The sequence below is a fragment of the Mirounga leonina genome, unplaced genomic scaffold, assembly GCF_011800145.1.
Source record: "Mirounga leonina isolate KUSES-001 unplaced genomic scaffold, KU_Mleo_1.0 Mir_129, whole genome shotgun sequence".
Taxonomy (NCBI): Eukaryota; Metazoa; Chordata; class Mammalia; order Carnivora; family Phocidae; genus Mirounga; species Mirounga leonina.
In genome coordinates, this window is record NW_023270323.1 from 81,384,749 (window position 1) to 81,399,343 (window position 14,595).

A 14,595-nucleotide genomic window follows, 5' to 3' on the forward strand; every position below is an offset into this window, starting at 1 on the left:
ATGTATATTTTATTTCTTTTTATTTTTCAAGTAAGCTCTACGCCCAACATGGGACTTGAACTCACGACCCTGAGATCAAGAGTCGCATGCTCTACTGACTGAGCCAGCCAGGCGCCCCTGGATGTAAGTTTTTAACTCATTTGGGTAAATACCAAGGAGTGGGACTGCTGGATCATGTGGTAAGAGTGTGTTTAGTTCCGTAAAAAACCACCTAACCATCTTCCAAGAGGGCTACACTAGCTTCCTTTCCAAAAGCAGTGGTGCGTGTCCCCGTGGCTCCACGTCCACGCTGGCCCATAGCAGTGGTGCATGTCCCCGTGGCTCCACGTCCACGCTGGCCCACAGCAGTGGTGCGTGTCTTGTGGCTATGCTAGCTCTTGAAGTTGTCAGTACTCCAGGTTTTGGTCATTCAGATAGATGTTTCATGATTATTTTAATTTGCAGTCCTCAAATGACATGATTTTTAGCATGTTTTCATATGCTATTTGCTAACTGTGTATCTTCTTTGGTGAGGTGTCTGTTCAGGTCTTTTGCCCTTTTAATTGAGTTGTTTTTCTTATTGTTGCCTTTTTTTTTAAAAGATTTTATTTATTTATTTTACAGAGAGAGAGAGAGCACAGCCAGGGAGGGGCACAGGGAGAGGGAGACAAGCAGCCTCCCCGCTGAGCAAGGAGCCCAATGCAGGGCTCAATCCCAGGACCCCGAGATCATGACCTGAGCTGAAGGCAGACACTTCATTCACTGAGCCACCCAGGAGCCCCTCTTATTGTTGACTTTTAAGTGTTTGTAAGTTTTGGATGATAGTCCTTTACTAGATGTGTCTTTTGCAAATATTTTATCCCATCCTGAGGCTTGTGTTATTCTCTTAACAGTGTTTTTCACAGAGCAGAAGTTTTGAATTTTAACGAGGTCCAACTTACCAATTTTTTCTTTCATGTTTTTGGTATTGTTATCTAAGAAGTCACTGTGAAATTCAAGGTCATCTAGATCTTCTTCTCTGTTACCTGTTAGGAAGTTTATAGTTTTGCATTTTACATTTAGGCCTATGATCCGTTTGAGGTTAATTTCTGTGAAGGGTGTAAGGTCTGTGTCTAGGTTCATTTTTTTTGCATGTGGATTTCCATTGTTCTAGCGTCATTTGTTACAGAGACTATCTTTTCTCCATTGTATTGTCTTTGCTCCTTTGTCAAAGATCATTGACAAAATCGTGTGGGTCTATTTCTGGGCTCTCTGTTCTGTTCCATTGATGCATCTGTCTGTTCTTTCACCAATACTGCACTGTGTTGATTACTGTAACTTTATAGTGAGTCTTGAAGTTGGATAGTGTTGGTCCTCCAACTTGGTTCTTCTTCAATTTTGTATTGGCTATTCTGGGTCTTTTGCCTCTCCATATAAACCTCAGAATCAATTTGTCAATATCCACAAGAGAACTTGCTGGAATTTTAATTGGGATTACATGGAATCTATAGATCTAGTTGGGAAGAACTGACATCCTGACAATATCGAGTCTTCCTATTCATTTTTTTAAAAGATTTTATTTATTTATTTGACAGAGAAAGAGAGAGAGAGAGAACAAGCAGGGGGAGCAGCAGAGGGAAAGGGAGAGGGAGAGGGAGAGGGAGAAGCAGGCTCCCCACTGAGCAGGGAGCCTGAAGCAGGGCTCAATCCCATGACCCAGGGGTCATGACCTGAGCCGAAGGCAGGTGCTTAACCGACTGAGTGACCCAGGCACCCCAAGTCTTCCTATTCATGAACATGGAATATCTCTCCATTTATTTAGAGCTTCTTTGATTTATTTCTTCAGAGTTTTATAGTTTCCTCATATAGATCTTCTATATATTTTGTTAGATTTATACCTATGTATTTCATTTCTTTTTGGTACTAATGTACATAGTATTGTGTCTTTTATTTCAAATTCCAATTGTTCATTGCTGGTACTTGTTGTATTTTAAAAATTTTTTTGTAAAAAAATTATTATACACCAAGACTTTTTTTTAGTGTACCGTTCTATGAGTTTTAGTGTATAGAATTATGTAATTGTGTAATACTTAATGGTGAAATGCTGAATGCTTTCCCCCTAAGATCAGAAACAAGGTAAAAATGTCCTCTCTCACCACACCTGTTCAATGTTGGAAGTCTTAGCCAGTGCAAACGGCAAGAAAAAGAAATAAAAATAATATAGATTGGAAAGGGAGGTATACAGACTACATGATTATCTCTGTAGAAAATCCCAGACTATTCTAAAACAATGACAACACGTTTTATCCCATGTTAAATGTGACCTAGGTCACAGGATAACACACAAAAATCAATCTTATTACTATATTCAAGCAATAAAAAGCAATACAACGTTGGAAACAGAAATTGAACACAATAGCCTCCAAGAAAGAAAGAAAGAAGGAAAGTTTTGAAACTGGAACTCAATCACAAGAGGAAAGTTGGAAAGAACTCAAATACATGGAGGCTAAAGAACATCCTGCTAAAGAACGAATGGGTCAACCAGGAAATTAAAGAAGAATTTAAAAAATTCATGGAAACAAATGAAAATGAAAACACAACTGTTCAAAATCTTTGGGATGCAGCAAAGGAGGTCCTAAGAGGAAGTATATAGCAATACAAGCCTTTCTCAAGAAACAAGAAAGGTCTCAAATACACAACCTAACCTTACACCTAAAAGAGCTGGATAAAGAATAGCAAATAAAGCCTAAACCCAGCAGGAGAAGAGAAATAATAAAGATCAGAGCAGAAATCAATGAAATAGAAACCAAAAGAGCAGTGGAACAGATCAATGAAACTAGGAGCAGTTTCTTTGAAAGAATTAATAATATTGTTAAACCCCTAGCCAGACTTATCAAAAAGAAAAGAGAAAGGACCCAAATAAATAAAATCATGAATGAAAGAGGAGAGATCACAACCAACACCAAAGAAATATAAACAATTATAAGAACATATTATGAGCAACCATATGCCAACAAATTAGGCAATCTGGAAGAAATGGATGCATTCCTAGAGACATATAAACTACCAAAGCTGAAACAGGAAGAAATAGAAAACCTGAACAGACCTATAACCACTAAGGAAATTGAAGCAGTCATCAGAAATCTCCCAACAAACAACAGCCCAGGCCCAGATGGCTTCCCAGGGGAATTCTACCAAACATTTCAAGAAGAATTAATATCTATTTTTCTGAAGCCGTTTCAAAAATTAGAAGGAAAACATCCAAATTCTTTCTATGAGGCCAGCATTACCTTGATCCCAAAACCAAAGACCGCACCACAAAAGAGAATTACAGACCAATATCCCTGATGAACATGGATGCAAAAATTCTCACCAAAATACTAGCCAATAGGATCCAACAGTACATTAAAAGGATTATTCACCACAACCAAGTGGGATTTATTCCCACTTATTCCCATTTATTCCCACCAAGGGGGGTTCAACACCCGCAAATGAATCAGTGTGATATGTTACATAAATAAAAGAAAGGACGAGAACCATATGATCCTCTCAATAGATGCAGAAAAAGCATTTGACAAAGTACAGCATCCTTTCTTGATTAAAACTCTCCACAGTGTAGGGATAGAGGGTACATACCTCAATATCACAAAAGCCATATATGAAAACCCCACAGCGAATATCATTCTCAATGGGGAAAAACTGAGAGCCTTTCCCCTAAGGTCAGGAACATGGCAGGGATGTCCACTATCACCACTGTTGTTCAAAATAGTACTGGAAGTCCTAGCCTCAGCAATAAGACAACAAAAAGAAAGAAAAGGCATCCAAATTGGCAAAGCAGAAGTCATACTCTCACTCTTCACAGATTACATGATACTCTATGTGGAAAACACAAAAGTCTCTACCCCAAAACTGCTAGAACTCATACAGGAATTTAGCAAAGTGGCAGGATATAAAACCCATGCACAGAAATCATTGCATTTCTATACACTAACAATGAGACAGAACAAAGAGAAATTAAGGAGTTGATCCCGCTTACAATTGCACCCAAAACCATAAGATACCTAGGAATAAACCTAACCAAAGAGGCAAAGGATCTGTACTCAGAAAACTATGGAAAACTCATGAGAGAAATTGAGGAAGACACAAAGAAATGGAAAAACATTCCATGCTCACGGATTGGAAGAATAAATATTGTGAAGATGTCAATGCTACCTAGAGCAATCTACACATTTAATGCAATTCCTATCAAAATACCATCCACTTTTCTCAAAGAAATGGAACAAATAATCCTAAAATTTGTATGGAACCAGAAAAGACCCCGCATAGCCAGAGGAATTTTGAAGAAGAAAAGCAAAGCTGGCGGCATCACAATTCCGGACTTCCAGCTCTATTACAAAGCTGTCATCATCAAGACAGCATGGTACTGGCACAAAAACAGACACATAGATCAATGGAACAGAATAGAGAGCCCAGAAATGGACCCTCAACTCTACGGTCAACTGATCTTCGTCAAAGCAGGAAGGAATGTCCAATGGCAAAAAGACAGTCTCTTCAACAAATGGTGTTGGGAAAACTGGACAGCCACATGCAGAAGAATGAAACTGGACCATTTCCTTACACCACACACAAAGATAAACTTGAAATGGAAGAAAGACCTCAATGTGAGATAGGAATCCATCAAAATCCTAGAGGAGAATACAGGCAGCAACCTCTTGCTAGACACGTCTCCAAAGGCAAGGGAAACAAAGGCAAAAATGAACTATTGGGACTTCATCAAGTGGAAAAACTTTTGCACAGCAAACGGAACAGTGGACAAAACCAAAAGACAACTGACAGAATGGGAGAATATATTTGCAAATGTTTTATCACATAGAGGGCTAGTATCCAAAATCTTTAAAGAACTTATCAAACTCAACACCCGAGGAACAAATAATTCAATCAAGAAATGGGCAGAAGACATGAACAGACATTTCTCCAAAGAAGACATCCAAAAGGCCAACAGACACATGAAAAAGTGCTCAACATCACTCGGCATCAGGGAAATCCAAATCAAAACCTCAGTGAGATACCACCTCACACCAGTCAGAATGGCTAAAATTAACAAGCCAGGAAACAACAGATGTTGGCGAGGATGTGGAGAAAGGGGAACCCTCCTACACTGTTGGTGGGAATGCAAGCTGGTGCAGCCACTCTGGAAGAGTATGGAGGTTCCTCAAAAAGTTGAAAATAGAGCTACCTTACAACCCAGCAACTGCACTACTGGGTATTTACCCCAAAGATACAAACATAGTGATCCGAAAGGGCACCTGCACCCCAATGTTTATAGCAGCAATGTCCACAATAGCCAAACTCTGGAAAGAGCCCAGATGTCCATTGACAGGTGAATGGATAAAGAAGATGTGGGGGGTGTGTGTGTGTGTGTGTAAAATGTAATATTATGCAGCCATAAAAAATGAAATCTTGCCATTTGCAATGACGTGGATGGAACTAGAGGTATTATGCTAAATGAAATAAGTCAGTCAGAGCAAGACAATTATCATATGATCTCACTGACATGTAGAATTTAAGAAATAAAACAGAGGATTATAGGGGAGGAGAGGAAAAATGAAACAAGATGAAACCAGAGAGGGAGACAAACCATAAGAGACTCTTAGTCATAGGAAACAAACTGAGGGTTGCTGGAGGGGAGAGGAGTGGGGGGATGGGGTAACTGGGTGATGGACATTAAGGAGGGCATGTGATGTAATGCTGGGTGTTATATAAGACTGATGAATCACTGACCTCTACTTCTGAAACCAATAATACATTATACATAATTATTTGAATTAAAAATTTAAAAATGTTAGGAAAGGAAGGGAGGGAGGGAGGGAGGAAGGAAGGAAGAAAGAGTGATAGATAAAAAGGCAACCCAAAAGACTTAGGTCTAAATCTAACCAAACATGTATAGGATCCATATGCTGAAAACTATAAAATGCTGATAAAAAATTTAAAAAGACCTACATAAATAGAGTGATTTAACATACACATGAATGGGAAGACTCAACATGGCATATCAATCTCCCCCAAACTGATCTATAGAATTAACATAATTCCAAAAATCTCGGTAGGACATTTTCACAGATACGGATAAAATGATTCTAAAATTTTTATGAAAGGGTAATGGAGCTAGGATAGCTCAAGTAATTTTTTATAAAGAAGAACAAAGGTGGATGAATCAGACTACCCAATTTTAATGCTTTCCCTAAAGCAACAACAATCAAGACAGTGTGGTGTTGGCAAAGGGACAAGACACACAGGTGAATGATCAGAATAGAGTCCAGGAATAGACCCAAATACATATGGTCAATTGATCTCTGAAAACTTGCAAAAGCAATCCAGTGGAGAAAGGACAGTCTTTCCAACAAATGGTAATGGGATGATTACTCATCATATGCAAAAAAATTGAACTGTGACGTACACCTGTGATGCTTCCAACTAACTCAAATTGGATCACATATAAATAGGAATAAAAGGATAAAATGTTTGCAAGAAAACAGAAAAATATATTCATGACCTGGCATCAAGCAGAGTTTGGAAATGACACCAAAAGCATAATCCATGAAATAATCCATAAAAGAAAAATATTGACAAGTTGGACCTCATCAAAATGAAAAACAGTTGCCCCACCAAAGACAGTGTCAGGAGAATGAAAACACAAGCTAAAGACTGGGAGAAATTTTTACAAACCACATATCCAACTTAGGACTTGTATCTGGGATATATAAAGAACTGTCAAAACTCAAAAATGAGAAAAAAAAACCTCAGTTAAAAAGTGGGCAAGAGATGCATCATAGATGATATAATCGCAGACATGCAAATGAGATGTTCAACATCAGTAGCCACCAGGGAAGTGCAAACTCAAACCACAGTGAGACCCTCCTGCACGCCTATAAGTGGCTAAAATCAGGGAGGACACTGACTGTTCAAGGGTGTCTGATACCTTGCTGTCAGAAATGCAAACGAGGGCAGCTTCTCATAACGTTAAACGTACACTCAGCATGTGATCCAGCAGTTCTACTTCTAGAGAAAGAAAACCTTATGTTCCGCATGCAAACCTATATAGGTTCAGTTGCTCTCTTCACCATCATCGAAAACCGAAGGCACAGATTTGCGTGAACTGGCAAACTTCTGCAGCAAGTGTCGACTCTCCAGATGATGACCCTTTCATGTCTGACTGTATCAGAAAGGCGACTGCCACCAAAACCTCTGAACAGGTCAGAGCACCCCGCCCCCCGCCCTGGCCTGGACATAATAAGCACTTTATGCACAGAGAGCCGACCTGCACTGGACCAAGTCTTCATCCCAACTGCTCCCTCACAGGCTGACTTCGCGTTTGGTTTGTTAACATCTTATCCCCTTGTATCTTGTTTGTTGTGTGATTTTTTCTTTAATGTACCTGGTTTGTGTGAGGTATATGAAGCCAAATAAAATGTGTAGTGCAATGTCACTGAGTTTGGAATCCTAAGCCTGCTTTTATCTTGCTTTACAACTGAATAAAGCTGATGTTTTGGGAAAGCACAGCCCGCGTGTGCTCCTTAGCGTGCTCATGACAACATACACAGATAGGTACGTGCATGTATCTTTTGCCGCTTCTGCCCTCTAGAGAACCCCGACTAATATCCTAACAGGGAAGTAAAATACTGTCATCCACCCACCACAGGGACTAGCAGGTTCTTTTTCTAACAGTATTTTCATTGGCACACGGAGCTCTAAACCAAAGTGAGTTCTCCCTCCAAGCCAACAGATGAGTGGCGCGGACGTTACCCACATTCCCGCCAAACCTTTGGTACCAAACACTGAACCAGATTCACTGAAGTTGTGCAGATCCGAGGGCTGTGTGGAGTAGAATGATAAGCTAGTTAACACGTGCAGGCTCAGGACAGGGTGAAGCAGAGAACGGTGTGTGGGGTGTGGTATTTTCCATTACACTATCTTATGCTCTCACAAGTACTTGACATTATATACAAAAAAACCTACCCCCCCCAAATGAAATGTTTTAGATTATAACTTTTAAAGAATTTAAAGAATTTTAGGTAAGTTTTTCTTTTGCTTTTATTACAAGCATATAATATTAATTGGCAAAACACTGAGTACAAGCTTCACTATCATAAAATCAAAACATTTAAGCAATATTCCAAGAAAGATTTTAGACAAAAACTAGCCACCAATAGTACAAAAATTACACACCAACACAAAGCATAAAAAATGTAAACTTTCAAATTAAACAGTCAAAAATATGTATCTGCGTTGTCATCTCAATAAACCGCGACACGGGTGATGATCAGGCTAATGGCGGCTCACACCCCTGGACCCTACATCATTTGAGGAAAAATGGTTTTCTTAGACCCAATTAAGTCGTCAGAACAGACATTTACACTAACGCTACACACATTTTAGGGGACACTCAAACTTCAGTCCATCCTTCAGACACGCTCCCGGACGTGGTGAACCACGCGATGCAGGCGGGGGTGGGGGTGGTTGCCCGGGCAGAGCCTCCTTGGTGGGCTGGCGGCTGGCAGGGGCAGAATCTTCGTGAAGATTATGGCTAGTGTGAATAACGGTTTTCTAATCTACTCAGCCCAATTACCCAGTTTGTTTAAATACCAAGGCAAACGAACACACGGGCTCATCAGGCTGGGGTCCCACGTGATGTGGTGGACTGTGAATGATTTCCTGAGGAAACAGAGAAACTGGATTTGTTCTGATTTAGCTATCTGCGCTGTTTACTTTCAACGTCTTGAGAACGTATCTAATATTCACGTATGAAGTGGAAATCGGCTGGCTCGTTCCTAGAACATTCAATCCAGTAACACATTTCAAATTGCTGTAAAATGCCCTCCTGTGTGCTCTGAGGAGAAAATGAAATGGGTTTCTCAAGATCTCACCACAAGGAGTCATCAGATCCGCATGCCCGAGAGGGCCCGCCGCCGGTGGGATGGGGGGGCAGTGTAGGGCCGTCCCAGGCGTGGTCGACACACGGTGGTGCATCCAGGGCTGTGAGCGCGCAGGGTCTGCAACAGGAGACCCAGGGCGGCCACACACCACTTCACGGCTGCCTGCCCGGTCACGCACCCTAAAATATTCTCGCGCAGGGCACACGCACACGCACACACACACACACACATCCCCAAACAGCATTCTTATAACAACAGGGAAAAGAGAAAACCAAATAGCTGAATGTACATATTTTGAAATTCCACCAACATTCCCTTTCGATTTAGCAGAAGAGATGCGACATTACAATTTAAACAGATGTCTAATAAATGCATCTTGGAACCTATTGCACAAAAGCATAAACAATGCTCTTCATCTATATAAAACAAAAACGTACAAATTAAAAGCTACTCAAAGTAAAGAGAAGAAGCTTGCAAAACATGTCACAATTTCATTTTATATGCCTGTAAATAAAGCTGGACCACGGAAACCAAACAATTGGATGGGAAAATATGATAGAAGGCTTAAAATAGAATAAATAATTTTATAAAGTTAAGTTTTCTTTTTTTTAACCCCCCAAATCTTAAATTCAATATTATATATTCTATCTGAATTTTCTATCTTCATGAAAACTGCATTTAGTGAGACCGCGTGCTGGGCAGCAGGTCCCACCACGGTGACGGTGATGCAGGAAGGTAACTGAACAGGACTTGTGTTACCAGCGTAAACAGTCGTGAAAACCACGTCACAGGAACTCCGTCTGTTAAGAAAGAAACTGATCCTGGCTTTCATGCTGGAAAAAATGAAACTCAGCCTTTTGAAGTGAAATGAAAGCGTGCCAGTGGGGAAGGGACCAGGGAAGCTGCCCTGGGACACAGGCTCTGGGCTCCTGTCAGCCGAGGGGCAGGGGGTCCCCGGGGCCGTCCTGCAGTGAAGACAGTCTGCATGAGGAATCTTAGAAAAATAGGTACGTCTGCTGCTGAGGTTTTGTCAGGTTAACACGATTACAAAAGGGGGTCACAGGAGGGTCAGCAGCCAGCCGGTGGTGTTAGCCAGGCTCCGACTATCTCCACCTCTCTGTGTATCGAAACGCGTCCACTTAGCACCATAACAAATTCAAGTGATTTCAAAGATAGCTACAAAGTTACAAATATATATTATGAGATTATTACAGCGATACTCAGTCTAATCTGAACTGTGAGCTGATTTTGTTTGAATTTGGATGCTTACACTGCTGAACCCTCCCCTCCTCCACCGCCCCGGAAGATACCCAAGTTCCAACGCTACACCTAAAACCGCACTGCACCTGCAGTTGCAGACCACAGCAGCAGTAATGTGTATGCTGAGGTAGACAGGTAATATTTACTCATACACATCTACTCATTAAACCTGTGGAGTAACTCTAAGACATGATTTGGATGAATAGCAAGCTTAGCGACCCGAACACGGCAAACAGCACTGGGAGTTAAGGGGCTTCAGTGAGGGGTGAATGTTGACCAATTCCTAACAGAACTTGTTTTTAGGTTTCTAAAAGGCCTTACGTTAGAGTCACTCGGATTCAATTAATCTGAATGGTTTTCTTGTCACCAAGATTAGGTCTTACGTATATGGAAGAGGAAGCAGAAGAAACCCAACCATAACTTTCAAAGCAAGCGTGAGAAGAAATCCTAGTCAGGACGGTGACATACTCCATGAACAAAGGAGGTGGGCTGGCGGCCACCTGGGGGGGTGACTGAGGAGGGGGAGGAACCCAGAGCTCACGGACAAACGGACGGTGCGGATGGAGAGGACAAGGACGGACACAGAACCCCAGGACAACACTTTCACGGCCCCGGAGAACGGCTGCTTTCTCCTCCTGCCTTTACACATTCCGAGTTACTCTTTTAAAGGGACAAATACTTATGTGCTGGCAGAGTTTATTCACTAATTCCACAAAAATATTAACACGTGGGAGGAGAAAGGGGTGAACAGAGAGTGTGCTGCCTGCGACTGGCGTTTCAGGTCATGAAGGAACTGAAAATGCAACCAGCAGGCTCCTCTGCTCCCGGCAGGGTGCGCCTCCCCCTGACAGCAGCCTCAGGCGTGGGCGGCAGACGCAGGGCAGAGCTGCCCACGGGAGGGCGTGGGCAGCCGCGCTGGGAACCGCAGTCTGCACGCCCGGGGCACCTGCCCTCCTCCGACCCTCGGTGCCTTCTCAGGAAAACCCCCAGACAATGCCACCCCCTCTCTTCAGCACGATGAACGTGGGAAAGAATTAAGTAGGGAATTTAAGTGGCAGCCCTGAACCATCAGAGCCCTATTTCATACCAGTAATGTTTAGGAACATGAATGGCTCTGCAAGCCAGCATTAAGCCGGCCAAGCCACCTCTGGTCTACCCTGCGGAGCCCCGGGCCGCGTCTGGGGAGCAGCGGGGGGTGGAGCCCCTCCCTCGCCTCAGGGCCACTCGCCCCAGTGCAGCCTCGGGGCCCAGAGTAGGGGCCAGGCAGGGGCCGAGGCAGGGGAGCTGCCGGCTTTTCATGGTTCCCAACGTGGAAAAGTAAATACTGTGGCTAACTCATAGTATTAATGGAATGCTTTTAAATTAACCCTTTATATACCTTCTAAGTCTTCAGGAAGCTAAAGGCAACATAAATATTGTCATTCACCATGAAGAGATATTTTTCAATAACTTAGGAAGGGTCCAGTAAACGTACAAGTATTTTTGAGGCTTATCGTGAACCCTAATTCAGAAACGAAACGGAAAGGACCAGATCTTCAAGGCCTGGAGAGCAAGCACAGGCCGTGTGGCCACTCTGTTTACCATCTGGTCTGTGAGGGGCGCCCTTCGGCCGCTGAGACTCTGAAGTGTCTCGTCGTCTTGTAACCGTGGTGCTGGTAGTGTCTTGCTGAGTGTGAATTCTCTCATACAAAAGTTATAAATACTCTCTATTCAGAAATCTGGTCCCCACGACACCGCAGGTGACTCGGCGGGGCAGCGGGGCCCGGCCCGGGGCCGAGCTCAGAGCAGGTCCATCTTGGGTCTGTAGTGCAGCAGGAGTGGGGCCTTCTGTAAGACAAAGGCAGAGCACGGCGCCCGTCAGGACCGCCGGCCGAGCGGACAGCCGCCCTCCCTGGGGCCCGGGTGCCCCGGGGCCTGCGCACACCTGCTGCCCCACCCGGTCCCGTCGGCTTTCACCCCCTTCTCCGGGCTGCCGCGCAAGCACTCGGGGACTCGGGGTCCTGCCATCTGCGTCCTGCAAGGCGGGGGTCACCTTGGCCAGGAAGGGCAGTGCTCACCCAAGGGCCCCGTGTGGCTGGGGCACTGATCATTGCAGAATGACTGCCCTTCTCACCAGGCCCGTGACAGGTACTTCTAAGCTCTCGGTTGAAAATATGCACAGACAAGTAGTTGCCATTTGTAACCGACTCTGACAATCAAACAATCCAACCTTCACAAAGTCTTACCTTGAATCTCCACCTCGTGACAACCACAAATTTGAGCGTGTGGTCCTTGCCCAGGATTTCCTCGTTGCATAAAATGTCCAGCTGGCGGGAGAAGGAGGGTTCCGTCAGGGCGCCAAGGGCATGGCGCTCGGCACCCCTGGCCTCCGGGCTGTGCCAGCTACGTCAGTCGCCCGTGGTGACGTGTCCCGTTTCCAGGCGGCCCAGGTGGGGAGTGCTCGGAAGGCCCCGGCCCAACCCACCTGAGGCCTGAGGGGTCCACACCCACCATGCCCCGCCCCCCCAGGGCCCTCGGCTGCGGTCACCACACTGCAACCGTCTCCCCACCTCAGTCCACTCTTGGCCAAGTTTGTCCCTCTTACCTCAGTGGAAAAAGGAAATGGGTTCTTCAGATGGTCTTTTTCCTCTCTTTTTTAAAAAGACTACTTTTCGGGCAGTTTGAGGGCGAGAGCAACACTGAGAGGGGGGTTCAGAGAGAGATCTCCCGTGCGCCCCCGTCCCCCCACTACCCACATCTGCACCGGGATGGGACATCTGTTACGGCGGACGGGCCTCCACGGACACGTCATCCTCACCGAGTCCACAGATGGCCGCAGGGCCCCCCCTGGTGGCGCACATTCTGTGGGTCTGGACACGGGCATCAGGACAGGTGCCCACCACCGCAGCACCACCCAGAGTTGCTCCCCGGCCCCCACATCCCCCGTGCTCCCCCTCCTGCCCCCAACCCCTGACAACCGCCCATCCTGGTGCTGTCCCCGTGGTTCTGCCTTTTCCGGGATGTCCCACGGCTGGAATCCTATTGCGTCCTTCCCTCAGTAATGTGCATTTAAGGGTCCTCCTGTCTTTTCACGGCTTGGGCGCTCGTTTCTCGTGAGCATGAGTGCAGCACGGTTAATTTATCCACTCACACACCGAAGGACGTCTTGGTTGTTTCCAGGTTTTGGCGACTATGAATGAAGCTGCTATAGACATCCGTGTGCGGTTTTGGTGTGGACGTAAGGTTTCAGTTAATGCGGGTGAACACCACGGAGCAGGACTGCTGGACCGCATGGTGAGACTATATTTAGTTTTGGAAGAAACTGCCAAGTTGTCTCCCACCAGCTGTGGACGGGAGTTCCTGTTGCTCCGCATCCTCACCAGCATGTGGTGGTCAGAGGTCTGGATTTTGGCCGTTCTGGAGTGGTATCGCATTGTTTAATCCTTTTCCCTGATGACAAATGATGTTGACTCAGATGGTCTTTTAAGCTTCTCCCTCAGGACAAGGGGAAGAGGCCCCTGCGTCTGTAGGAGGGCTGGGCAGCGGGGCACGCAAGGGGCCGCGTGGGGCTGGTTCCAAGAAGACTGCCGGGCACCGAGCCCCCCCTCCCCAGGCAGGCCCCTCACCCTCACCCACGCCGACCCTCTGGATGACCTCACCTTGACCCTGGGCTCCAAATGGCAGCGCACGCCACGGACCCCAACCTTGACTTGGGGCCCTGACCTCAGTTCACCTTCCACTATGCACAGGCAGTGGCCACGGGAGCCTGTCCCCAGAGGCTGTCCACCCAGTGCGCAGCCCCGAGCCCTGCTCCCCTAGCAGCCCCACCAAACACACCAGCGGCCCCGAAACCACACCCTCAACTTAAGCCATCAGAGTCCCGCCTGAAAGCCCGGAGGCCCATCCCCCGGCCTCTTCTGTCCTCACAGCTTTCCACTAGTTCTGCGTCTCAGACCTCCTTCTGCCTCTCTTCGTGTGTATCAACAGTTCATTTCTTTCTGTTTTTGTTTTTTTTAAATGTGGTAAAATACACATAAAATGTACCATTCTAACCATTTTAAGCCGGCAATTCAATGGCATCAGGCACATTCACACTGTTGGGAACAGCTCCACCCTCCACCTCCAGAACTTGTTCATCTTCCCAAACAGCCCCCAAGAAACACCAGCTCCCCATCTCTCCCCGTCCCCAGCCCCCCGACACCCACCATCCCCTTTCTGTCTCTATGATCTGACTCCTCTGGGGACTCACGGAAGTGGGACCATCCAGTGTTGCCCCTTTGTGGCTGGCTCATGTCACTGAGCCCAGTGTCCTCAGGGTTCACCCAGGTGGTGGCAGGTATCAGCACGTCCTCCCTGTTTAAGGCTGAATAACACTCCATCGTGTGGATTGTTGTCCGTTTTGTTCATCTGTCCAACCGTCCGTCCATCCATCCATCCATCCTTCTATCTGTCCATCTGTCTTTCC

General features: G+C 45.4%; 1 protein-coding gene across 1 annotated transcript in view; it reads right to left on the bottom strand.

The window, feature by feature from the left end:
* Positions 1-8,031: 8,031 nt before the first annotated feature.
* Positions 8,032-14,595, bottom strand: part of PCGF3 (polycomb group ring finger 3) — a 54,814-nt gene continuing 48,250 nt past the window's right edge. The window contains exons 10-11 of the mRNA XM_035005525.1: positions 12,377-12,457; positions 8,032-11,978 (exon numbers count right to left, since the gene is read on the bottom strand). Coding sequence (XP_034861416.1) covers positions 11,931-11,978; positions 12,377-12,457 — 129 coding nt within the window. The 3' untranslated portion in view covers positions 8,032-11,930. The remainder of the gene's footprint in view (positions 11,979-12,376; positions 12,458-14,595) is intronic.